The 26,658-nt window shown below is 49.9% G+C and overlaps 1 protein-coding gene across 1 annotated transcript in view; it reads right to left on the bottom strand.

Annotated features, from left to right (window-relative positions):
* Positions 1–7,804, bottom strand: part of ssu72 (SSU72 homolog, RNA polymerase II CTD phosphatase) — a 125,346-nt gene extending 117,542 nt beyond the window's left edge. Inside the window, exon 1 of the mRNA XM_038821538.1 lies at positions 7,576–7,804. Coding sequence (XP_038677466.1) covers positions 7,576–7,655 — 80 coding nt within the window. The 5' untranslated portion in view covers positions 7,656–7,804. The remainder of the gene's footprint in view (positions 1–7,575) is intronic.
* Positions 7,805–26,658: the final 18,854 nt, after the last annotated feature.

Raw genomic sequence — 26,658 nt, 5'->3', positions numbered from 1 at the left:
TTACTTTAAAAAACATTTTAATTAAGGGGCAATTTAGCGTGACTAATCCACCTAACCTGCACACCTTTGGGTTGTGGGGTTGAGACCCACACAGACACAGGAAGAATGTGGAAATTTTACACGGACAATAAACTGGGGCCAGGACTGAGCTTGGGTCATCGGCACCATGAGCCACCAGTGCTAACCACTGTGCCACCATGTGTTACTTTGCTAAAGGCGCATTGTTGTTGAGACATTAAACACCTATTTGTTCTGGTAATAGAGATGGTCATTTCTCTCACTGCTTGCTATCTTTGGATGTTAGTGTAGAAGAGCTGCCATGCTTACCTAGAGAACATTCATGGCATTTCAAAACAAGTGAAAATTTGATGTGATACAACAAAATACAAGTACGTTAAAATCTGGTCAAGGTTCATGCTGATTTATAATCAAAGAACAATACAGGGACAGGAACATAATGCCCGCCTAAACTAAAACCTTCGGCATTTCCATGGTTTCTATTCCTCTATTCCCATCCTACTTATGTATTTGTCAAGATGCCTCTTAAATGACACTATCGTATCTACGTCCACCAACTTCCACGGCAGCGCATTCCAGACACTCACCACCCTGTGTAAAAATACTTGCCTCGCACATCTCCGCTGAACTTTCCCCCTTGCACGTTAAACCAGTGTTTATCATGCATGAACAATGGAAACCTTTGAAATGAGGGGCAGCCAGCAACCATGAAAACTGCACAACAGCAAGATTGCAGCAAGGAGAAATACCATGCAAGAAAAAACCTCTACTAAATCCCTCGGACCTAAACTGGATGTTATCGTGTAAACGTTGTCTTACTGAGGCTTGCACTGTGAGGAAGACATTAGGATCAAATATATTTGTCCTTATTTTCACAAGAACCGTTTCTGCAATATTCAGCCAAAGGTCAGAATTGGTAAAAGTACAACCCATGATTTGAGCCTAAACATTCCAGGGAAACATGGAAGTTTCTCATTTAGCACACAACCAATAATTAATAAATCAACAGAATCAAAGAAACTCCAGCGTGGCCACCCCATGTAAATTTCATATGGTTTTAAGTGCAGATTCTAGAAAGTTAGCCATCTACAAAAATAAGGTTACAAGAAACTTGCATTCACCCTAGTCTGTGCCAATGTTTATAACCAAAGTCTTCACCTCCAGCAACCCCCCTATTCCATTTACCTCATCACATCGTTTCTGCTCATTATTTTCATGTTCTCTTCTAAATTTCGTTTTGAAAACTATGTAGCTCAACCGCCCCCGGTGGTAGCAAACTCCACATTCCAATCGCAGAGAATAAACACGTTTCTCCAAATCTCCATACTGAACTAGTAACTGGTGTATGGGCCTCTAGTTTGGATTCTGCCACATTTTCTCCACATCTACCCTGGCCTACCAATTCATTATTTCAAAGACCTTTATCAGATCACTTCCAAGTCTCTTTAGGTGAAGGAAAAACCCTGTTCAATGGTGAGGATACAGGAGAATTGTAGCAAAAGTCTACAACTTACAAAGAAAACTACAACTTGAAGGAAACGGAGAAACAGGCAATTCTTACTCCCAGTGGCCAAGAATTTATTGAATGACATTTACCCCTATCCTTCACACATTTGGCTCAGTATTACAATGCCACAGTTTTTCTGAAATATGAAAGACCAATTTTCTTTGGTATTTTCAGCTAAAGAGACACAAAGCTCTGACTCTGATATGGCGTTGGACAATCTGTTGGCAACCACATGCATCAAAATAAATCTCTCCACAAATTTTGCAAGTCTAGTACATACACTCACCATGCCCTCCGGGGCAAGAGCACTGATTTTCCTGCAGCGGCCTGCACCAGCATACTAGCTATCCAAGTCATAATCTGACAAATATGATAATCAGAGCAATTGGTCAGAATGGAGACTTGGAAGAGGGGGTTGAAGTTAGTGGTAAATATATGAAAAAGTAGGGAGTAAATCAACAAACAACCACCCCTTCCAGCAAAAAAATTAGCAGTTTGAATGAACACTGCTATGTGTCAGCACAGCCCAGTCATGGAAATCACCAGCAACCATCAGCCTAAGACGTGACCATTTCCACCTTCAAATAGCATCTGACCAAATCCCCATCAGAACCAGCAGTAAAGAGGAAAAAAGTCTTATATGGATTTTTTTCTGGATGGGTAAGTGTTTGTTCAGTCTTGCATGTCTTAACACACACTTGATGATTCGAGTGCTGAAATGGTGCCATCTGGAAGTTTATATGCCTTACTTCTACAAAGCTCAGTGAGCGGTTGTGAAATCAAAGAAATCACATCCAATCATTGTCTCGGGTTGTGTGTTACACAATAGGGAGCATTCAAAACCTAAGTTATCGGTCATTGGGGGCACATTAAAAATAATTTCCCCAAAGGATATGCAGTGTTAACGAGGACCTTTATCCTGCATTAAAATTATTAATTTACTTTCTTTCCCCCCCCCCCCCCCCAAAAGTCAAAGTGCACTGAAAAGTTGACTTTCAGTACTGTAATTAACAGAGGATAATAGATAGACAGGATCAAAATCAGCAGGCAACAAATTTCAGCAGCCTAGGGTGAGCAACAAGCAAAGCTTCAACAATTCAAGTCACCTAACCCCTATGTCATCAAAGTGAAGCCATTTATGGAATCAGAGATTTAACAAGTGACAATCATCCAAATAGTTCATATTTAACAAAATCTACTGGGATGGGTAAACTTTCAATACTAGGTTTTCCTAGAGTTGAGCAATGCTGTGGAGTGACCACAAGTCTTCTCTAAAAGCAAAAGTAGAATAGAAAAGGGTTCCCATGAACTCTGGGTAGCTACACAGGTGCAAGGCAGCCCAACAGCCCAGATCAATTAAGACAGGGAGAAGAATTTAAAAAGTTAAAGAGATATATTCAATGTTGAAGAAAACGGTCCAAACCACATGCATGCTGAGATTTGGACATGCTATTATGCACTTTAAAGCCCAGAAATGCATCAAGAAATTTAATCAAAAGAAGAAAAGACCCCAAAAAGAAATCTGAAGTTTGTTCTTTTTTTTAAAAAAAAGCTTTACTGCTGGTGCAGAATTTATCACATCCAAATGCTTTAGAATTCTGAAACTTTTGCTCCTCGGGTTCAAAGCCTGCCAATAACTCCAGCCCTAAGTAACTCACCAAGGCCACTGTCCAGGACTAAATACAAAAATGTTTCTTTTGGTAAATCCAATAGCCATGAACTGACCAAAGAAAGACACAAGGATATATATGGTCAAGCACAGTCGACAGAGTTCAGTGGCAATGCCCAATAGTGGCACAATGGCTACTACAAGAAAATTCAATCCCCCAGTCACACAATTGCACAGTGGGGAGATAACACATCTGCATACAGCATGGGGCCAAGTGTGTTTGTGTGTACAGAAACATAATCAGATGAAAGTTAATGCCAAGCCAAAGGAGGAAGGAGAGGACTAGTTTGGTCAGAGAGGAAAGATGGAGTTTAGAGAGTTGAAGAGGTATAGTGAGGGAATCCCAAAGCTGAAGTGAAAGACGGCTGCAAATACAGAAAAAAATGGGCTCCGCACAAGGTGGAAGAATGCAGTATTCTTGGGGATTACAAAGAAAAAGCAAAGTCATGGAAGGAGTTACATTTTTAAATTACATGGCCAACATAGGGCAGCACGGTAGCACAAGTGATTAGCACTGTGGCATCACAGAGCCAGGGTCCCAGGTTTAATTCCCTACTGGGTCACTGTCTGTGCAGAGTCTACACGTTCGCCCTATGTCTGCGTGGGTTTCCTCCTGGTGCTCCGTTTCCTCCCACAGTCCAAAGATGTGCAGGCTAGGTGGATTGGCCATGATAAATTGCCCTTAGTGTCCAAAATTGCCCTTAGTGTTGGTGGGGTTACTGGGTTATGGGGATAGGGTGGAGGTGTTGACCTTGGGTAGGGTGCTCTTTCCAGGAGCCGGAGCAGACTCGATGGGCCAAATGGCCTCCTTCTGCACTGTAAATTCTATGATGACAACATTTAAAAGTTGCACAAAACGTGGTGAAACGGGTAGCGGACAAGAAATCCAAAGTTCGTAGTTTTGCCAGTGGAGATAAAGTTTTAGTATTGTTACCAGTGGTAGGTGAACCTTTAAAAGCAAGGTTTTGTGGACCTTATCAGATTGAAAGGAAATTAAGTGAGGTGAATTATGTGGTTAAAAACACCAGATAAAACGGAAGACTCACCGAGTGTGTCATGTAAATATGCTTAAAAGGTACTTTGAAAGGGAAGGAGAAAAAGGAGGTTTTAATGATTCTAACTCAAAATGACGCACCAAATTTAGAAGACTGAACTTGACATACCTCAAATTAAATTGGAAGATGAGAATGCTCTTAAAAATTGGGTTAAATTGTTGAGTTGCCTTCCAGAAGAAAAACAAACTGATCTAAAAGAGTTATTGATATCACATGGGCAAGTTTGTGGAGATAAATTGGGAAGTACTAAAATGGCTATACATGCTGTAGATGTGGCAACGGTTGTTCCAATCAAACAACATCCATACAGACTTAACCCTTTAAAATTGGCACAGGTTAACAAAATTGGCACAGGTTAACAGAGATTGAGTGTATGCTTATAAATTGCATAATTGAAGTGGGTTGCAGCCAATGGAGCTCATCCATAGTGATGGTACCTAAACCAGATGGTACCCAACAGTTGTGTGGGGAGTATAGAAAGGTTGATGCAGTTACAAGAACGGACTCTTATCCTATCCCATGTTTGGAGGATTGCATTGCGAAAGTAGGACGATCAGCGTTTATTTCCAAACTGGATTTACTTAAAGATTACTGGCAGGTACCTTTATCCGAAAGGACAAAGGAGATTTCAACTTTTGAGACTCCAGATGGAATATACCAATTCAAAGTTATGCCATTTGGCATGAAAAATGTACCAGCCACATTTCAACGGTTAACTAACAAAGTTGTTTCAGGATTACCCAATTGTGCGGTATACATCGTCGATCTGGTAATTTTCAGTCAGACCCGGACAGAACATTTGAAACATCTGATGGAGTTAATCAATTTCATTAGGCAGGTTTGGTGATAAACCTAGCCAAAAGTGAGTTTGGAAAAGGACAAAGTCACTTTCCTTGGCCATACAATTGGACAGGGTCGAATGGTCCCACAGGATGCGAGGACAAGTTATTGAAGAGTTTCCGATACTCTCAAGGCGATGGGAAATAATGTGATTTCTTAGCATGAGTGGATTTGATCGAACATTTGTGAAAAAAAATTTATAGCATGGTTGCTCCACTGATGGACTTGCTAAAGAAACGGTGAAAGTTTCAGTGGACAGCAAACTTTCAACAGGCATTCGACTGCCTGAGAGCTGTGATAACTAATGCTCATGTGTTGGAGAATTACAAGGGACTGATTAGATTGAACTAAAGTATCTGACTTTAAAGAGAAATGCTGAGGCATAGAGAAATTAATGGATCGTGCAGAGACCTTCTTTTCAAAGAGACTGTCAATTGAGAAGGTTTTCAGTAGGAGGACCAAAAAAAGAGGACTATATTATTATACCTGTTTGCGTATGTTGTTTTTTGAAACTAAGAAGTATATTTACTGTGTATTTGTTAAAGGACAGTGAAAAGGTGAAAAATGAAACCATCTTGAAGTTGATGGTTTATTTATTTTTTCTTGGGGGCAGTGTCATGAGAGAGCACCTTTAAGAAATGGGTGTTCAGTGATGTCAGAATGTAGACGGAGCTGGGCTGTCAGCTTTTTACTTTCGTTTTAGGCTGTTTGCTGCAGGGTGTGTTTTAGTTTTGTTTTCACTGTTGGAGCTGAATCCAGACAAAGCAAGTGTACTGTTGATCTCTCTGCCATGAAAAGACTATCTCTTGATCATTTGGTGACTGATAAATATTCCCAGTAGTGAATGTAAACCTAATGTGCTTCTGTTAAAAGGTGTTTCTTTTCTCTTCTGGATGTTGTTTGGGAAGTTATGAAGGATTATTTAGCGTTGTATTCTTTGGGGGTTGTATTTGAATTGATGGTTGCTAAGATGTTCACTGTATGTTTTAAAAAGGTTAACTTGAGTTCATAGAATAAACATTGTTTTGCTTTAAAAATACTTTTCGATTCCTGCTGTACCACACCTGTAGAGTGGGCCGCGTGCTCCCCATACTCAATCTATTAAAAGTTGTGGGTCAGGTGAACTCTATGATACACTTTGGAGTTCTCTAAACCCTGGCCCATAACACACGCTTCCTCAGCAAATGAGAGTTCGCAGGAGCCGCCACTGAATTTCATCAGAGGCAGACTTCAATGATGCCAGTCATTGATTGTGGTGCATCAGAGTTGCAGTCCAGTTTCCCTGCAAGGCCTCATTTGTGCCGGTTTGCTGCACAGTGGCCGTGGCCAGTGCAAAAACGATTGAGAAGTGCTCGATGTTGGCATAGCAGGTTGAAATCAGGTAGACTGGCTGCGGGATTTGTGATGACAGAGTGGCAAGTAAGGACATGGGGGCAGAAACCAAAACGTCAGATTCACTAGTTAGGACTGAGTAGCTAAAGTGGAATGAAGTGAGGACACTTGAACAATGGAGACACATTGGAGGAGGATGGTACAGTCAACCACATCAATGACTGCATACAGATCAAGAGGCATTAGTGAAGTACAGACAGACATATTGCATTGGATCAAAGATGAACATTTTTGGAGGTATCAATACATTGAAGGACTTGAGGGAAAAGAGGCTGAAGTTGGTGAACTCAGAAAAGAAGGCGCAGAGCCGCATACAAAAATATTTATTTGGGATGGGGGTGGCACAGGCACTCAACACAAGTTTTTTTCTGGAGGGCGATAACAGTAAATTTGAAACGGATAGTAAAAGGAACACTGCACAACGAAAGTTAGTTAGAGAAATAACTTGGTCAGTATTTTAGTACCAGGTTGGTTAAAACTAAGGTCGGTTTTAGATTCAAAGACCGTCAACCGGGGGGGGGGGGGGGGGGGGGGGGGGAAGAGAGAGAAAGAAGAGAAAGAGACATTTTGACATGTTTGGATAGGTGACCAAAGAGAAAGGACACGGGGCAACTGGACGGATCAGCTTAGTCATAAAGTCCACAAGTTCCTCACACTTATTCTGAATAGTGAAAATAGCCTGGGGTTAACTGTGCATTCCAGACAGCAGAAGTGGGGTGGGGGGGGTTGAAGAAAAGATACCAGACTCCGAACTGATATTTAGGGGAAGAAAGGGCGAGAAACACCAGCAGACCGTATTGGGGGGGGGGGGGGGGGGGGGGCGACCAGCTCCCAGAATAGGGAATGAGGCACATTCCAGCCCTACCACACATTCGTGTCTAGGGTGCGGCCGAGTGGGCCCAAGGCAGCGCATTCGATTAGCGGATGGCGCGTGTCGGCCCCGGGAGAATGGAACGGCCTCTAGAAGGCGCACGGTCCTGCGGAGAGGAGTGAATTACCGGAGGTGCGGAGTAGGCCCGGAGACCGGCGGCGGGCTCGGTTTTGCTCACTCCTGACCGGTAGGCCCGGGAATGGGGGAGGAGGCGGCTGGTTACCTGAGGATACTGTGCGCTTCCATGCTCCGGTTCTGGTTACTCGAACACACCACCGCCACTCGCAGCGGATTCTGGGGCATCTCCTCCTCGCGCCCGCGCCGCCGCCGCCACCGGGAGGGGGAAAAAAAGCGAAATATAAAACGACCGGAAGCGGCGACCGCGCGACCGGAGCCCGGTCAGACACAAAATGGCGGCGCACGACCACCTACTTCCGGCGGGGATAATCCAAGTGCGCACTTCCGCAGGCGGAAATGACATCACACGAGACCTTACTTCGCCCTCCATTTTGAGTGTGGCGTCGAGCGCCAATGAGCCAATCAAAGGCTCGCATTTGCACCGAGCATTTCACCGTCCCAGAGGATTGACATCCAGCTGAGTATTATTGAAGCCAAAGATGTGGCAGTTTAGATGGATTGGCCACTCTTTTGAGGCCAACTAAATATAAGAAAGGGCTGAAGCTAAAAAGGGCCGCTCCTGTTAGGGGCACTGCCCACTTAACAAAGATCAAAGGAAACTTTAAAACATCAAATAAGAGTACAATTAAAGGGGTCAATAAAGCACCCCAGCCCCTGCGGTGCCCACTGGGCACGGAAGGCCTCAATGGTGCCTGTGGACACTGCATGCTCCTATTACAGGGACACATGGCCGCGGACGTAGCCATGGAAGAGGGGGCAGACAGTCTGGTCGGATGACCCCCTCGGTCATCTGCTGCCTGGACGTATAAATGGTGCGCTTCACTAGGCCCAGGAGCAGTTTCTCAAGGAGGTCTTCCGCCTTCCCTGCCCAGCTCCGCACCAGGTGCCCGTAGATCAGGAGTGTGGGGCTGAAGTGCAAAGAAAACTCCAGCAAAAGATTGGTCAGAAAGCTAAAAAGGGAGCGCAGACTATAACACATAACATAGACATGGTCCATAGATTCCACTGGGCTGCAAAAATGGCAGGCCTCTTGGGAGTCCGTGAACCGGTGCAATCGGTGATTGTACGGCACTACTGCATGCAACACCCTCTATCCCTGGTCCCCAACATTGAGATGGAGGATTCCTCCATAGAGGGACCTCCAGTGGGGATCTCTGTCGCTGGACAGCAGCAAGGCACGCCATGGTGTGTCCGGACGACGAGCGAGGGTAAGGAGGTGAAGGTGTGCAGCAGGAGCCCGTACAGGAAACACAAAACGGCACGGAGGGCATTTCCGCGAGGCAGATAGGATTGTGGGGTACCAGACCCCGAGGAAGGTTTTGGAGCCTGGGGCCAATGTGGAATTCCATCCGGGCATGGATTCACCCAGACGGGATGCCAGCCGCACACCTTCGCGACCTCTCGACAGTGAGTGCCATCGGGTCCGAGCACAACCGTTTTGAGGTCTCGAATGGCATTGACAGCGAGCCGTATGTCCACCGCGCGCATTGTGCTAACTGGTGGGGTGTCATCCAGCCCACTCCTCCGCCACCCAACTTGTCCCCGATCCTGGGCACCCCTGCAGCCACAGCTCGCTCCTCCGCCAGACACTCCAAATGGTATTGGTGGAGGTACGGATTCCTGAGTAACAGTGCCCTTACGACAACCACCACTCCTGACAGGGGGTGCTGTGGCGTGTGGCGACCATGCTCCAGACTTTGAGCAGGTCATGGTAAAGGATGGGCAGCGCCTGCTGAGGGCAACAAAGACCCTGCATATCTATGAACAGGAGCTGCACGTCATAATGCAGGTCGTGTATCTGACGGAAGAAAAGCGCCGCCAGGGCACCTCTTTGTGGAAGGGGCTCAACATAAAGGTATCGCTGCAGGGTCTGAAGGTGGAAGGTCGCCACCTGGGTGCGAAGGCCTGGCCACCCTCCCTAAGCGGGAGACTCAGAACCCCAGCAGTGACCCAGTGCAGTCTCTTGTCCCAGAAGAACTCTACAAGCATTCTCTGGATCTTTGTGACAAGGTCAGGGGGAGAGGTCAAAGTGACCAGCAGGTACCATAACAATGAGGCTATCAGCTGGTTTATGACGAGAACTCAACCCCTGTAAGACAACATTCTGAGCAGTCCGATCCAGCGTCTCATGCGAGCAGTGACCTTGGCCTCCAGCTCCTGCCAGTTAACCGGCCAGGATTCCTCAGCCAGGCAACAATGAACTCCCAAGTAGAGGAGGCTGGTCCTGCTTCAGGTGAAAGGCCTGAGTTCCTGAGGGGGAGGGGGGTCCAGAGTCCCAACCAGGAGTCAGAAAACTTGGCCCAGTTGATCCTGGCAGAGGACGCAGCAGAGTACACAGCCTGACACTCTCGCATCCTCTGCAGGTCAGCAGGATCGGTGAACATGAGGGGCATGCCATCAGCGTTAGCCGAGAGGACCACCCCAATGCCCGGCCCGCACAGAAGCAGGGCCCAGCAAAAACACAGCCTTCTGGGGTCTTCAGCCCAGGCGGGGCTCAGCAACCACACTGTCCACTCGATCTCCCCGTCCTGGAACAATCACACCAGAGTAAATAAAGAAGGCTTTGTCGTTACTGAAGGCAGTTGTTGACAGTTGGGAGCACTGGGCCGGGCCTGATCTGTTAGGCAGGTTGGTTTGACGTTGACTGCAACTGGATGCAGGGAAGCTAGAAACAAACGTCTGACACCGGAGATGATCCAACACTGTTTTATTTAACTATGAACTGCTGTACATGTTCAGCTGTGGGTTGACACTCTACTAATCCAACTGATGACCTCTTACTGGCTCGACCAGACTTACTAGCTAGCACATGGCAGTGGTGCCCACTAACTTGTGCACTCTGACTGTCTCAGTAGCTGGGTCCTGAGAGAGAGAGAGAGAGTCTTAATGCCCTGTGGGCTTTATAGTGGTGGTGTCCTGTCTGGTGATTGGTTGTTCTGTGTTGTGTGTTCCTTGGTCATCCTGTGTGTCAATCACTGCCTGTCTGCATCTCATTATATACATGAGTGGATATTATGCCATCTCCCTTTTTTTTAAATAAGTTTTGGAACGCAAAGATATATACATGCCTGACTATGTACAAGTGGTAAGTTAACGAACATATGTACATGGGAAGGTGTCTATCGTGCAGATACAGAGCAAACTAAACAAAATTTACAAAAGTAAAGTCTATAGATTCAGTCTTTGAGGCGGGCGACAAATTCTTGTCGATCGCCGCAGAGCTGGAGCAGCAGACGCCGGCACTTGGACAGGCGGGATTGCTGGCATCGCAGCAGTGTCGTGGACAGGCGGGATCGCTGGCAGGTCGCTGGCCTCATGGCAGGAGGAACTTTTGCTTGAAGATTTTCCAATTGGTGGCGAGGTTGCCGGAGCTGCGGAGGAGGCTGGATGGTTTCCATGGCGCTGGATGGCCGCTAGCTGGTTGTTGCAGATTCACTCGAGGTAGGTTCGGCTGGATTTTAAAAAATATATATTTTTATTCTCCTTTTTCACAATTTTTCTCCCGAATTTACACCCAACAACAATCAATAACCAACAACAAATATCTCAAACCCCATAACAGTAACAACGATCTCATCCTCCCACCATGCCCAGACATCAGCCCGCATGTTAACATAAACAAATGACAAAGAAAAAAAAGGAATTAGGGATTACCCATAGCCATCTTTAACATACATAGCCCCCCCTCACCCCCACCCCACCCACCCATCCCCCCCCAACTAATGTTCGATGTTATACAGTTCTTGAAAGTGTATAATAAATAGTGCCCATGACTTGTAGAACCCCTCCGAGCTTCCCCTCAGTTTGAACTTAACCTTCTCGAGGGTCAAGTATTCCAACGGGTCCCCCCGCCACGCCAGGGTACAGGGTGGAGAGGCCGCTCTCCATCCCAGCAGGATTCGCCTTTGGGTGATCAACGAGGCGAAGGCTATGATATCTGCCTCCGCACCCGTTTCCAACCCTGGCTCGTCCGACACCCCGAATATGGCGTCCTGGGGACCCGGTCCAGCTTCACATGCACCACCTTGGAAATTACCCTAAACACCTCCTTCTAGTACTCCCCAAGCTTTGGACAGGACCAAAACATATGACCGTGATTAGCGGCCCACCCCCACAATGCTCAAACACATCTTCTACCCCTTCAAAGAATCGGCTCATCCTCGCCCTCGTGAGGTGCGCCCTGTACACCACCTTCAGCTGTATCAGCCCCAACCTCACAAACGAGGTGGAGGCATTCACTCTCCGGAGCACCTCACACCAGACCCCCCTCCTCTATAACCTCTCCCAACTCTTCCTCCCACTTTGCTTTGATCCCCTCCAGTGGTGCCTTATCCTTTTCCAACATAGCTCCGTATACCGCTGACACTGTCCCCTTCTCTAGTCCACTTGCCGCCAGCACCTCCTCCAACAATGTGGAGGCCGGTTCCTCCGGGAAGCTCTGTATCTCCTTCCCGGCACAGTCCCGAACATGCATATACCTAAACACTTCTCCCTGCTCCAGCCCATACTTTGCTTCCAGCTCCCGAAATCCTGCAAATCGACCCCGAAGAAACAAATCTTTTAGAGTCTTAATCTCCTTCTCTTCCCATTTCTGAAAGCTTCCGTCCCACCTCCCTGGCACAAATCTGTGGTTCTCTCGGATTGGCATTTCCCTCGACCCTGCCCCCAACCCGAAGTGTTGGCAAAACTGCCTCCAGATTTTCAATGAAGCTATTACTACCGGACTCCGAGTATTTCCCGGGAGCTATCGGGAGCGGGGCCGTTGCTAGTGCCTTCAGCCCTACCCCCTGCACAAACTCTCCTCCATTCTGACCCACTGGGAATCAACCCCTCTGACCCAGCTCCGCACCTTCTCCACATTCGCCGCCCAGTAGTAGTACATCAGGTTCGGGAGACCCAAACCCCCTGTCTGCCTTCCCCTCTGTAGCAGCACCTTCCTCACCCTAGCTACCTTCCCTCCCCATATAAATGAGGTAATCCTTCCCTCAATCTCCCTGAAAAAAGACTTTGGCAGGAAACTCGGTAGGCATTGAAAAATAAACAGAAATCGCGGCAACACATTCATTTTAACCGCCTGCACTCGACCCGCCAGTGACAGAGGGAGACCATCCCACCTCGCCAGGTCGGCTTTCACTCTCCCCACCAAACTAGTGATGTTGTATCTGCGAAACCTGCACCCCCAAATACCTAAAGTGAGTCCCTGCCCTACGGAATGGCAGCCCCCCCCCCCCCTCCCCCCGACCCCTGCCCGAGACACCACAAAATACTCACTCTTGTCCAAGTTCAGCTTGTACTCCGAGAAAGACCCAAATACCTGCAACGACTCCAATATTCCTCCTATCGACGCACTCGGCTCCGACACATACAGCAGCAAGTCGTCGGCATACAAGGACACCCTATGCTCTATCCCCCCTCACTATTCCTTTCCATGCTCCCGAACTTCTTAATGCGATGGCCAACGGCTCAATCGCAAGCGCAAACAGCAGGGGGGGACATAGGACATCCCTGCCTCGTCCCACGGTGGAGAGAAAAGTATCGCGAACTGATATTGTTCGTGCGGACACTCGCCTTCGGCTCTCTATGTAATAACCTTACCTAGTTCACAAATCTTGGTCCAATCCCAAACCGTTCCAGCACTGCCATCAGGTACCCCCATTCCACCCGATCAAACGCCTTCTCGGCATCCAGTGCCACCACCACCTCTGTTTCCTTCCGTTCCGCCGGTGCCATAACAACGTTCAAAACCCTCCTAATATTTGAAAACAGCTGCCTCCCTTTCACGAACCCTGTCTGATCCTCACCTATCATCTTCGGGAGGCACCCCTCCAGCCTACCCGCCAGTACCTTTGCCAATACCTTTGCGTCCACATTAAGAAGTGATATGGGCCTATATGACCCACACTCCGTCAGATCCTTATCCTTTTTAAGCAACAGTGAAATCGATGCCTGCCCCAAGGTTTGCGGCAGCACTCCCTTCCCTATCGTCTCTTCAAACATCCCTACCATCCTTATCCTTAAATTTTTTATGATATTCCACCGAAAACCTTGTTAATCAGCTCCGGAGCTACCACCAACTTCCCGGCCCTATCCCTTACCTGAAGAATTTCCCTTGCTGCTGCCTCCCTCCGGAACTGAACTGCTAACATACGCCCTGCCTTGTCTCCATGTTCATAAACTGCACCCCTCGCTCGTCTCAGTTGGCCACCGCCTTCCTGGTGGATAGTCGGTCGAAGCTCGCCTGTAGTTCCTTCCTCTTTCCCAGCATCGCTGGGTCCCCATCCTCCGCATAACTCCTATCTGCCTCCAACATCTCATCTATTAGCCTCTGCCGCTCCAACCTCTCCACTTTGTCCACCCTGGCCTTAAACAAAATTACCTCACCCCTCACTACCGCCTTTAGAGCCTCCCAGACGACTACCTTTTCAATTTTTTCACAGAATACTTGGTTCCCCAAAAGCCCCACATCCAGTTTCCACCCCGGCCTCTGCACTACCCCCTTCTCCAGCACCAAGGTTCGGCAGGATTAATAGCACTCTGGTACCATGATGTGTCAGGCAGGTTGGTTCGATGTTGACTGCAACTGGGTGCAGGGAAGCTAGAAACAAACGTCTGACACTGGAGATGATCCAACACTGTTTTATTTAACTATGAACTGCTGTACATGTTCAGCTGTTGGTTGACACTCTACTAATCCAACTGATGACCTCTTACTGGCTCGACCAGACTTACTAGCTAGCACATGGCAGTGGTGCCCACTAACTTGTGCACTCTGACTGTCTCAGTAGCTGGGTCCTGAGAGAGAGAGAGAGAGTCTTAATGCCCTGTGGGCTTTATAGTGGTGGTGTCCTGTCTGGTGATTGGTTGTTCTGTGTTGTGTGTTCCTTGGTCATCCTGTGTGTCAATCACTGCCTGTCTGCATCTCATTATATACATTTTTTAAAGAATTTAGAGTACCCAATTATTTTTTCCAATTAAGGGGCAATTTAGCATGGCCAATCCACCTTTTCTGCACATCTTTGGGTTGTGGGGGTGAAATCCACACAGGCACGGGGAGAATGTGCAAACTCCACACGGACAGTGACCCAGGGCCGGGATTCGAACCCGGGTCCTACGCGCCGTAGGCAGCAATGCTAATCACTGTGCCACCGTGCTGCCCTGCATCTCATTATATACATGAGTGGATATTATGACAGGGCCCTCAGCCTGGAAGGGGCTCAGCAAACAAGCAGTGCAAAGGGCTTTACTCCCACCTTGATGTTGCAGTCACCTTCTTGTTGTCCTTCTCTCCTCCCTTCTTTCCTCTCTCTTTCCTCCAGGCAGCTCAGCAGCAACCAGCACCGGAAACAGGCAGCAAACTGAACAAGACCAGCAGCAACAGCAGCAGCCACTCTCCACCACGGCAACAAACTCACCCAACTCCAAACTCTGCACTGGGAGTGCCTGCTTTGGATCGGCCATGCTAAATTGCCACTTAGTGTAGACGGATCTGCAGGTTAGGTTACGGGTATAGGGCGGGGGAGTGGACTTGTGTACAGTGCTTTTTCGAAGGGTCTCTACAGACCCGATGGGCTGAATGGCCTCCAACACTGTAGGGATTCTAACATTCTGCGATCACTGTTGTCATGTGGGACACGTGCCAACCAATTAATGCACGTGCAAGCTCCCACAAACAGCAATCAGATAATGTTTTGATGATATTGGATTGAGGGATAAGTATTGATCGTGCAACAGGGAGAGCTCCCCATCTCTTTTAAATGGTGCCCTGCGTCCATCCAAGAGTTGACGGGGCCTATATTGGATGCCTCATGTAGGAGTGCAGCACTACCTCAGTAATGCACTGTAGTGTCTACCTCGCTTTTTGTGCTAAAGTCTGGAGTGGGGCTTGATTTTGAAGCCACTTCTGACTCACTTACCAACTGAACCACAGCCAACACACCTGACTGATAGGTGAATAGATTTAATTTATGAGATTCTAATCTGTCACAGAATTTACAAAATAATCTCACCTGTTCCCAGGGAACTCTTAAGAGTTTTACAGCACAGAAGGAGGCCATTTGGCCCATCTTGTCTGCACTGGCCATTAAGCACCTATCTATTCTAATCCCATTTTCCTGCACTTGGTCCATAGCCTTGTATGCTAGGTTGTTTCAAGTGCTCATCTAAATGCTTCGGAAATGTTGGGAGGGTTTCCGCCTCTTCCTATCTATGCCCCTTGGCTATTGACCTCTCAACTAAGGGGAAACATTTCTTCCTATATACCTTATCATATATCATCAAATTTACAGTGCAGAAAGTGGCCATTCGGCCCATCAGGTCTGCACCTGACCCTTGGAAAGAGCGCCCTACTTAAACCCACACCTCCACCTTTCCCCGTAACCCAGTAACCCCACCTAACCTTTTTGGACACTCAGGGCAATTTAGCATGGCCAATCCACCTAACTTGCACATATTTGGACTGTGGGAGGAAACCAGAGCACCCAAAGGTAACCCACGCAGCCACGGGGAGTACACACAGTCTCCACACAGACAGTAACCTCAATCGGGTCCCTGCCCCTCAGCCTTCTCTACTCTAAGAAGAACAATCCCAGCCTAACCAGCCTTTCTTCATAGATGAAATGCTCCAAACCCGGCAACATTCTAGTAAATCTCCTCTACCCCCTTTCTAGTACAATGACGTCCTTCCTACAATATGGTGACCAGAACTGAACAGCACACAATATGGTGACCAGAACTGAACAGCACACAATACTCCAGCTGTGGCCCGATGAGTGTTTTATTCAGCTCTATCATGACTTCCTGTAGTGAGCCACTGTACACCTGTATTAGGGAATGTAATATAGGAGCTGTATTACAGGTTCGCCGGTAGCCCCTGCCAGCTGGCTCCGCCCAGTAGGAGGAGTATAAATATGCGTGTCCTCCATTGATCTGCCATTTCTCCAGCTGCAGCAGGAGGCCACGCATCTGACTGCAATAAAGCCACAGTTGTACCCAACCTTAGTCTTCGTTCAGTTGATCGTGCATCAATTTATTACAGTCAGATTTTCAACAACATGGATATCCGAATCAAACCAGATCACCTGCAGCTGGATCCGCACTCGCCCGACGCCAGAAAGGACTTTAATCACTGGCTAGCTTGCTTTGAGGCTTACATCAACTCAGCGACCCCCACGCCGATGGAGGCTCAGAAGATACAGGTCCTGTACTCTAGGTTGAGCTCAAGCGTGTTCCCGCTGATCCAGGACGCCCCGACTTACACGGAAGCCATGGCACGCCTCAAAGAGAACTACGCGCAGAAAGCGAATACGCTCTTCGCCAGGCACGTATCGCCACTCGCTTTCAACTCCCTGGTGAGTCCATCGAAGACTTCTGGCGGGCCCTAATCCCACTCGTCCGGGACTGTGACTGTCCGGCCTTTCGGCCACCGAACATTCTAATCTCCTCATGCGCGATGCGTTCGTAGCAGGGATTGGGTCGGACCTCATCCGACAATGACTGCTGGAAGGGACCATGCTCGATCTAGCGGAGACAAAAACATTAGCGCTCTCGATGACGGTCGCCTCCCGTAATGTTCAGGCCGCCCCCTCACGCCGCGTGGCCCACCCCTCCTATCCATCCTGGATCCCGCAAATGACCCCCCCCCCCCCCAGCCTGGTCCCTGCCTAGCCAAGACGGCTGCGCCACACGCCAATCCGTGCACCAAGGGGGTCCCCGCTGCTACTTCTGCAGCCAGCAGAAGCACCCCTGCCAACGCTGCCCGGCCCGCGCCGCAACTTGCAAGTCTTGTAACAAAAAGGGCCACTTCGCCGTAGTGTGCCAGGTCCGCGCAATCGCCTCTATCGTCCCCTCCCCCCTGACAAATGCACAATGGACGCCGCCATCTTCACCTCCCGGGGTCACATGTGGCCAGTGGGCGCCGCCATCTGCTTCCCCATGTGCGGCCCATGGGTGCCGCCAACTTGTCCAGCTCCGCTAACGTGCGGCCCATGGGTGCCGCCATCTTGTCCCACCCCCGCAATGGGCGCCGCCATTTTGTTCCCCGCAGGACCTCCGGACGCCGCCATCTTGTCTTCCCCACGGGGCAGGAACGCCAACGACATCCCACGATCTGGGCCCCCATCGCTCTCCGTCTGAAACCACTGACAATCACCCACAGCTCGCCTCGATGACACTGGACCAGTCTCGTCCACACAACCTGGCCATCACTTTGACAACGGTGAAAATCAACGGCCACGTGACCTCTTGCCTGCTGGACTCCGAAAGTTTCCTACACCCGGACACGGTAAGGCGCTGCTCCCTCACGGTCCACCCCGCCAATCAACAGATCTCCCTGGCCTCAGGATCCCATTCTGTCCCGATCCGAGGGTTCTGCACGGTCACTCTCACAGTCCAGCGCGTAGAATTCAGCGGTTTCCGTCTACGTCCTTCCTAATCTCTGCGCTGCACTATTGCTGGGCCTGGATTTTCAGTGCAATCTCCAGAGCCTCACCCTCAAATTCGGCGGGCCCCTACCACCACTCACCGTTTGCGGCCTCACGACCCTAAAGGTCGACCCCCCTCCCTCTTTGCCAATCTAGATTGCAAACCCGTTGCCACCAGGAGCAGATGGTACAGCACCCAGGACAAGGCCTTCATCAGGTCCGAGGTCCAGCGGCTGCTTAGGGAGGGTATCATCGAGGCCAGCAACAGCCCCTGGAGAGCCCAAGTGGTAGTAGTTAAAACTGGGGAGAAACACAGAATGGTCATGGACTACAGCCAGACCATCAATCGGTACATGCAGCTCGACGCTTACCCCCTCCCACGCATAACTGATACGGTCAATCAGATCGCGCAGTATCGCGTCTTCTCAATGATTGACCTAAAATCCGCCTGCCACCAGCTCCCCATCCGTAAATCGTAACTCCCTTCGAGGCGGACGGTCGTCTCTACCACTTTCTTAGGTTTCCCTTTGGCATCACTAACGGTGTCTCGGTCTTCCAAAGGGAGATGGACCGAATGGTCGACCGGTACGGTTTGCGGGCCACGTTTCCGTACCTAGATAACGTCACCATCTGCGGCCATGATCAGCAGGACCACGATGCCAACCTCGCTAAATTCCTCTGCACCGCCGCGCTTCTCAACCGTACTTATAATAAAGAGAACTATACGTTCAGTACGACCCGCTTAGCCATCCTCGACTATGTGGTCCAGAACGGAGTTCTGGGGCCCGATCCCGACCGCACTCGCCCCCTCATGGAGCTCCCCCTCCCCCACTACCCCAAGGCACTCAAACGCTGCCTGGGGGTCTTTTCGTACTACGCTCAGTGGGTCCCAAACTATGCGGACAAGGCCCGCCCACTCACACAGTCCACCGAATTTCCCCTTACGGCCGAGGCACAGCACGCCTTCACCCGTATCAGAGCAGACATAGCTAAGGCCGGGATGCATGCAGTAGACGAGACGCTGCCCTTTCAAGTACAAAGCGACACATCAGATGTCGTCCTTGCCACCACCCTCAATCAGGCAGGCTGACCCGCGGCGTTCTTTTCCCGCACCCTTCATGCCTCTGAAATCCGGCACTCATCCATCGCAAAAGAGGCCCAGGCTATCGTTGAAGCTGTGCGGCATTGGAGACATTACCTGGCCGGCAGGAGATTCACTCTCCTCACTGACCAGCGGTCGGTAGCCTTCATGTTCAATAACACACAATGGGGCAAGATCAAAATTGATAAAATCTTGCAGTGGAGAATCAAGGTCTCCACCTATAATTACGAGATTTTGTATCACCCCAGTAAGCTCAACGAGCCCCCAGATGCCCCCTCCCGAGGTACATGTGCCAGCACACAAGTAGACCAACTCCGGGTCCTGCACGACAGCCTTTGTCACCCGGGGGTCACACGACTGTACCACCTCGTCAAGGCTCGCAACCTGCCCTACACCGCCGAGGAAGTACGGACAGTCACCAGGGATTGCCAGGTCTGTGCAGAGTGCAAGCCGCACTTCTACCGGCCGGACCATGCGCGCCTGGTGAAGGCCTCCCACCCCTTTGAGCGCCTCAGTGTTGATTTCAAAGGACCCCTCCCCTCCACCGACCGCAACACGTATATTCTCAGTGTGGTCGATGAGTACTCCAGGTTCCCCTTCGCCATCCCATGCCCCGATATGACGTCTGCCACCGTCATTAAAGCCCTCAACACAATCTTTGCTCTGTTCGGTTTCCTCGCCTACATCCACAGTGACAGGGGGTCGTCATTCATGAGTGATGAGCTGCGTCAGTTCCTGCTCAGCAGGGGTATCGTCTCCAGCAGTACGACCAGCTACAACCCCCGGGGTAACGGGCAGGTAGAGAGGGAGAACGGGACGGTTTGGAGGGCCGTCCAGCTCGCCCTACGGTCCAGAAACCTCCCAGCCTCCCGCTGGCAGGAGGTCCATCAGGGAGGACCTCACCAAGTGGGTGATGGAGGGGGAGGGGGCAGCTTGGAAACGTATGGAGAGGGCGTCCTGCGGCAATACAAGCCTGGGGGCGCTAGTAACGGCACCATGGCCGCTCCCCCCCACAAGGTATACCACGAGTCCGGTAGTGGCGGCCACCCTTAAAATCTGGGGGCAGTGGAGGCGACACAGGGGGGAAGTGGGGGGTCTGATGGCGGCGCCACTGAGAGGGAACCACAGATTTGTCCCGGGGAACACTGGCGGGGGATTCCAGAGCTGGCACAGGGCGGGCATCAGGCAACTGAGGGACATGTTCATAGAGGGGAGGTTTGCGAGCCTGGGAGAGCTGGAGGAGAAATTTGAGCTCCCCCCGGGGAACACGTTTAGATACCTGCAGGTGAAGGCATTTGCCAGACGACAGGTGGAAGGATTCCCCTTGCTTCCCGATGGAGGGGCGAGTGATAGGGTGCTGTCAGGGGCCTGGGTCGGAGAAGGGAAGGTCTCGGACATCTACAAAATAATGCAGGAGGTGGAGGAGGTACCGATAGAGGAGCTGAAAGACAAGTGGGAAGCGGAGCTGGGAGAGCAGATAGAAGATGGGACATGGGCGGATGCCCTAGAGAGGGTCAATTCGTCGTCGTCGTGCGCAAGGTTGGGCCTCATCCAATTTAAGGTGCTGCACAGAGCCCATATGACGGGGACTAGGATGAGTCGGTTCTTCGGGGGGGAGGACAGGTGTGTTAGGTGTTCGGGAAGCCCTGCGAACCATGTACATATGTTCTGGATGTGTCCGGCACTGGAAGAGTTCTGGGAGGGGGTGGCGGGGACGGTATCGAGAGTGGTGGGAACCAGGGTCAAACCAGGGTGGGGGCTAGCGATTTTTGGGGTTGGGGTGGAGCCAGGAGTACAGGAGGCAAGGGAGGCCGGAATACTGGCCTTTGCGTCCTTGGTAGCTCGGAGAAGGATCTTGATTCAGTGGAGGGACACAAGGCCACCAAGTGTTAACACCTGGTTAAACGACATGGCAAGCTTCATCCAATTGGAAAGAATCAAATTCGCCCTGAGAGGGTCGGTACAGGGGTTCTTCCGGCGGTGGCAGCCCTTCCTTGACTTTCTGGATCAGAGATAGGAACTGGAGGCCGAAACAGCAGCAACCCGGGGAGAAAAGGGGGGGGGGGGGAAGGGAGGGGGGGGGGGGGTGGCAACGAAGGGATCACGCCAGCGGGGGGTCGCGGGCAATGACTGCCCGAGGCCATCGGCAGAAAGGGAAAAACGGTTTGGTTGCTAGACTGATAGCGCGGGGGGGGGGGGGGGGGGGGGAGGGAGGGTGGGGGGGTGCGCGCGGGGGAGGGCGTGGGGAGGTTTTTTCCAGGGGGGACTTGCAGTGTTATAATTTAAAATGTAATAGGGGTAAATGTTTGTATCGTAAAATTTCAATAAAAATTATTTAAAAAAAAAAAAAAAGATTTTGGCACGCTCCCGGAGTCATCTGACAGCAGGCCAGCACCAGCACCGCCAGCATCAACATCGGTGACACCAGCATCGACATTGCCGCCACCGTAACGTTGCTCCCAGCGCAACGTCAAAGCACCGGATCGACTGAAACTCTAACGGGCACCGGACCGGCAAAATGGACATTTTTTTTTCTCCCTCACTTCTTTTCTAAGACACTGTACATAATTCTCAACACTGTATATAGTTCCACACCACCCCCGCCAGACTCATTTTTAACAGGGGGTGAATGTGGTGAACCACTGTACACCAGTATTAGGGGATGTAAGGTAGGACCTGTATTACAGGTTCGCCGGTAGCCCCTGCCGGCTAGCTCCGCCCAGTAGGAGGAGTATAAATATGCGTGTCCTCCATTGATCTGCCATTTCACCAGCTGCAGCAGGAGGCCACGCATCTGACTGCAATAAAGCCTCAGTTGTACCCAACCTTAGTCTTTGTGCAATTGATCGCACATCACGTCCCTGCTCTTTTATTCTATGCCTTGGCGAATAAAGGCAAGTATCCCATATGCCTTCTTAACCACCTTATCTACTTGCCCTGCTGCCTGATGGATATACACCCCAGGATCCCTCTGGTCATCAGTACTTTCTAGCATCCTACCATTCATTGTGTATTCCCTTGCCTTGTTAGTCATCACAAAATGCATCACCTCACATTTCACAGGCTTAAAATCCATTTGCCTCCCCGTGTGTGCATGGGTTTCCCCCCCACAATCCAAAAATGTGCAGGCTAGGTGGATTAGCCACGCTAAATTGCCCCTTAATTGGAAAATAATTAATTGCGTACTCTAAATTTAAACAAAAAAAAATCCATTTGCCGCTCAGCAGGGTGGCGCAGTGGTTAGCACTGCAGCCTCACAGCGCCGAGGCCCCGGGTTCAATTCCGGTCCCAGGTCACTGTCCATGTAGACTTTGCACATTCTACCCGTGTCTGTGTCGGTCACCCCTACATCTCAAAAAGCTGTGCAGCAGGGCAGCATGTTGGTGCAGTGGTTAGCACTGCTATCTCGGGGCGGCATGTGGCGCAGTGGTTAGCACTGGGACAGCGGCGCTGAGGAACTGGGTTCACTGTCCGTGTGGAGTTTGCACATTCTCCCCATGTCTGCGTGGGTTTCACCCCACAAACCCAAAGATGTGCAGGTTAGGTGGATTGGGCACGCTAAATTGCCCCTTAATTCGAAAAAACAAATTGGGGACTCTAAATTCAAAGAAAATGTGCAGGGCTGGTAAATTGGCCATGCTAAATTGTCCCGAAATTGAGAAAAAGAATAAATTGGGTACTCTAAATTTATATTTTTAAAAATAGAGTGGATGGGTACCAGAGGTGGTGTGTCCATGGATGCAAGGAAGGCGTTCGATCGGGTGGAGTAGCGGTACCTGTTCGAGGTCCTGGGAAGGTTTGGGTTCGGGCCAACATTTGTGGCATGGGTATGCCTGTTGGATGTAGCCCCGGTGGCGAACCTACGGACCAATGAGATGAATTCACAAAGTCTCGGGTTGCACAGGGGAACAAGGCTGGGATGTCTGCTGTCGTCGCTACTGTTTACGCTAGGAATAGCTCCCTTGACAATGGCCCTTAAGGGGTCAGCGGCAGGGAATTAGGAGGGAGAGGAGGGAGCACGGGTGCCGCTATACGCAGACAACCTGCTACTATATGTGTCAGACCCTCTGGAGGGCGTGGGAAGGATTATGGGCCTACTAGAGAGGTTTGGGGCTTTCTCAGGTTATAATCGGAATGTGGGTAAAAGTGAGGTGTTCCCAGTGAATGAGCTGGATCAGAAAGCCAGCTTAGGGGGGCTACCATTCAAGGTAGCCAGGGATAGGTTCAAATATTTGGGGATCCAGGTGACGGGAGAGTGGGCGACGCTGCATAAATGGAACCTAACAAAGCTGGTGGAGGAGACTAGGGAGGATTTTAAGAGGTGGGATATGTTGCACTTGACTCTGTCAGGGAGGATCCATGTGGTGAAAATGATTGTCCTGTCGAGGTTCTTATTCATAATTCCGGACGCTCCTAATTTTTGTAGCGAAGGCCTTTTTTCGGAAGTTGGATATAGTTATTTCAGAGTTCGTACGGGCAGGGAAGGTGCCAAGGGTAGAGAGGACCCTGTTTTAGGATAGAAGGGATGTCGGTGTTAATGCCACTATAGGGCAGCATAGTTGCGCAGTGTTTAGCACTGCTGCCTCACGGCGCCGAGGTCCCAGGTTCATTCCCAGCTCTGGATCTCTGTCCGTGTGGAGTTTGCACATTCTCCCTGTGTTTACGTGGGTTTCACCCCCACAACCCAAAGATGTGCAGAGTAGGTGGATTGGCCACGCTAAATTGCCCCTTAATTGGAAAAAATGAATGGGGTACACTAAATTTATTTTTAAAAAGTTAATGCCACTAGGTGAGAACCTCTAGTTTGAGGTGAACTCAACCTCATGTGCAAGGATGAGCCTGATACAGTTTAAGGTTGCATATGACTCGGGTGATGATGTCATGAATGACATCCAATGTGTCTCTGCCTCTGCTCTTATTCCTCAGTCTTTCTTCATCTCCCTGCAGCTTTGATATAACTCATAGAATGTACAGTGCAGAAGGAGGCCATTCGACCCATCGAGTCCGCACCAGCTCTTGGAAAGAGCACCCGACCCAAGGTCCACACCTCCACCCTATCCCCATAACCCAGTAACCCCACCCAACACTAAGGGCAATTTTGGACACTAAGGGCAATTTATCATGGCCAATCCACCTAACCTGCACATCTTTGGACTGTGGGAGGAAACCGGAGCACCCGGAGGAAACCCACGCACACACGGGGAGGATGTGCAGACTCCGCACAGACAGTGACCCAAGCCGGGAATCGAACATGGGACCCTGGAGCTGTGAAACAATTGTGCTAACCACAATGCTACCGTGCTGCCCCAAACTAACTAACTATGCCATCCTCATCAAATACCTTTCCTCCATTATCCAAAAGTGGGTTTCACCTTTCATGGTTCAATTCATCCCCATGTAAGAATAGACCGTGTATTTTGAACAATTACTTCTGCCTCCACCTCCCCGAAATCACTTCTGAAATTGCCCAAGGCTCCATCCCTGGCCACCTTCCCTTCCTCAACAGCACACTGCCTGTCAGTGACACCGTCCACAGTTTTGGAGTCGACTTCCACTTGCACTTTAAGGGGACACTAGTGCTGGGCTACTCTACCACAAAGTCCTCAGAATAATGCGCTGAAATCATTTCAGTCCTGGCAGATTCCTAAAGGAAAATCCAATCTGTGCTGAATTCGGCTCAGTTTTGTGCTGCTGATTTAGGGTTTGGTGAGTGATGTACGATCAATAACTCCCGAAGCGAGATTGTAGGACAATTGAAGGCTTTATTGAACTAGATGTTTCCCCCAGCAGCGCAGGTACAGAATGCAGCAGCTAGGGAAACACAGACTCTTATACTCTGCCTTACTGGGCAGAACCAGCAAGCAAGCTTCACCAATGATCTTACAGTATCAGGTACCTCCAACACCAATGATCTTACAGCATCAGGTACCTCCAGCCCAGGTACCGTAATACCCCTAATACCGACTACCACAGTGAGCTTGCAGAGAGGAAGCTTGTCTGGATTTGACCTTCGCACCCATTGGGCAAAAGCAGACGTTCTGTCCAAAAATGTAAACTGCTCTATTTTATGGCACCAGAGGGTTGGGTCAGATCAGATCGGATCAGAGATGGGAGGGTGCGATTGTGTGGGGGAAGTGCTGAGGAATCCCGTGTAGGTAGGGAATACTGTGGGGGATGGGGTGCTTAATTGGAGTCAGTGTAGGGCGTATTCTGTGTGGGGCTCGGTCTGGGTTTTTAAAAATAGTTATGCTGAAGTTTGAAGTGTTTTTTTTCTTCTAATTCTTTCAGGGTGTCGAAGGGTCTAAAACTGGCAGAACCATCTGAAGTTAGTGATTTAAATCACTTTGTTGGTTGGTTCCCAATTTAGTGCAATTGTCCAGGAGAAGTAGCACTTTTGGACAATTGCCAGGTAAACCCATACTTGGGCATATCTGAGGGGGTTCCCCAATACATCTTTGGGTCATTACGGGTCAATGAGCATGTGAACAATGAGAGCTTTGGTAGGAATGGGATAAAAGGAACAAGAGTAGGTATGTATCATGGGCAAAATTGTCTTGGAGGTCAGCGTAGAAACTCTCATCTTCCTGGACTCTGCATGAGTTTTGGGCAGTTGGTTAGATTTGGAACTCCCCTGTTGAAATGAAGCCCAGACTGGACCACAGTCTGCCTATTCCAAGTAGGAAATAGCTGACCGAACATTGGGTGGTTAACATGCTAAGCAGGCAAGGGAAAGAAGGGAAGTTGTGCTGGCAACTGGACAGGGACAGGAGTGGAAACAATTCACAAGCTTCCGGCGAGATTAGATATTAGAGAAAAATATCTGTCAGTGGGAACACATTCCAAAGAAGGTAAGTTTCAGGATTAATTGATACTTTAAAAGGAGCTGAATGCCCAATGGAAAAAATAAATTGGGAAATAAGAGTACTGGGGCTGGATTGTCCAACAATGGGGGTATGTCCCCACTCCAGCGTAAAAACGTTGGCGTTTCACTCTGGACTTTCCTTAAGAAAGTTGTGAGTGATTCTCCCATCTGCAGGGGGCTGGCAGGGCCCCGGAGTGGTTCTCGCAGCTCTGGCTACGGATACGGGACCCTGCACTTCCGGTTGGGAGTACGCACATGCGCACGGTGGCGGCCGCTCCGTGCGACATGGCGGACTTGCACTGCGGACTGTGATGAAAGAAGTAGGTCCCCCTGAAATTGTGCGTGCCCATGGATTGGTGCCGCCCGATCGCTTGCCTGGCCGTCCATGAGCCCCCCCCCCCCCCCCCCCCACCCCCACCGGCCGGTGAACGATACCCCGCCCCTTCCACCAGGGCGGCCGCGGATTGAGTCTGCAGCCGGCACTCACTCAACGTTCCCGACGGCCAATAGGTGGTTAGAACCATGCCGTTGGGAGCTTGGCCAGTTGTGCGTGGAGAATCGCGTGGGGGGTCTCTGTCAATGTCCCTCTACCTGCGCCGCGTAGTTCGCGTGCACGCGATTCTCAAGCGATTCTCCGGGGACCGCGATTTCGGCACGGAGGCTCAGAGAATGTTTCAATGGTGACTGCTTTACCTACAGTTGTCATTATTAATTTCTCAGACCGTCAGGTAAAGTTTGGGTTTCAAAAGGTCAATATGGGAAGAGGCCCTGCTCATTCCCTTCAGT

This window comes from Scyliorhinus canicula, chromosome 16 (assembly GCF_902713615.1).
Source record: "Scyliorhinus canicula chromosome 16, sScyCan1.1, whole genome shotgun sequence".
Taxonomy (NCBI): domain Eukaryota; kingdom Metazoa; phylum Chordata; class Chondrichthyes; order Carcharhiniformes; family Scyliorhinidae; genus Scyliorhinus; species Scyliorhinus canicula.
The sequence above is the reverse complement of the archived record's forward strand: the minus strand, read 5'-3'. Positions and strand labels throughout refer to the sequence as shown.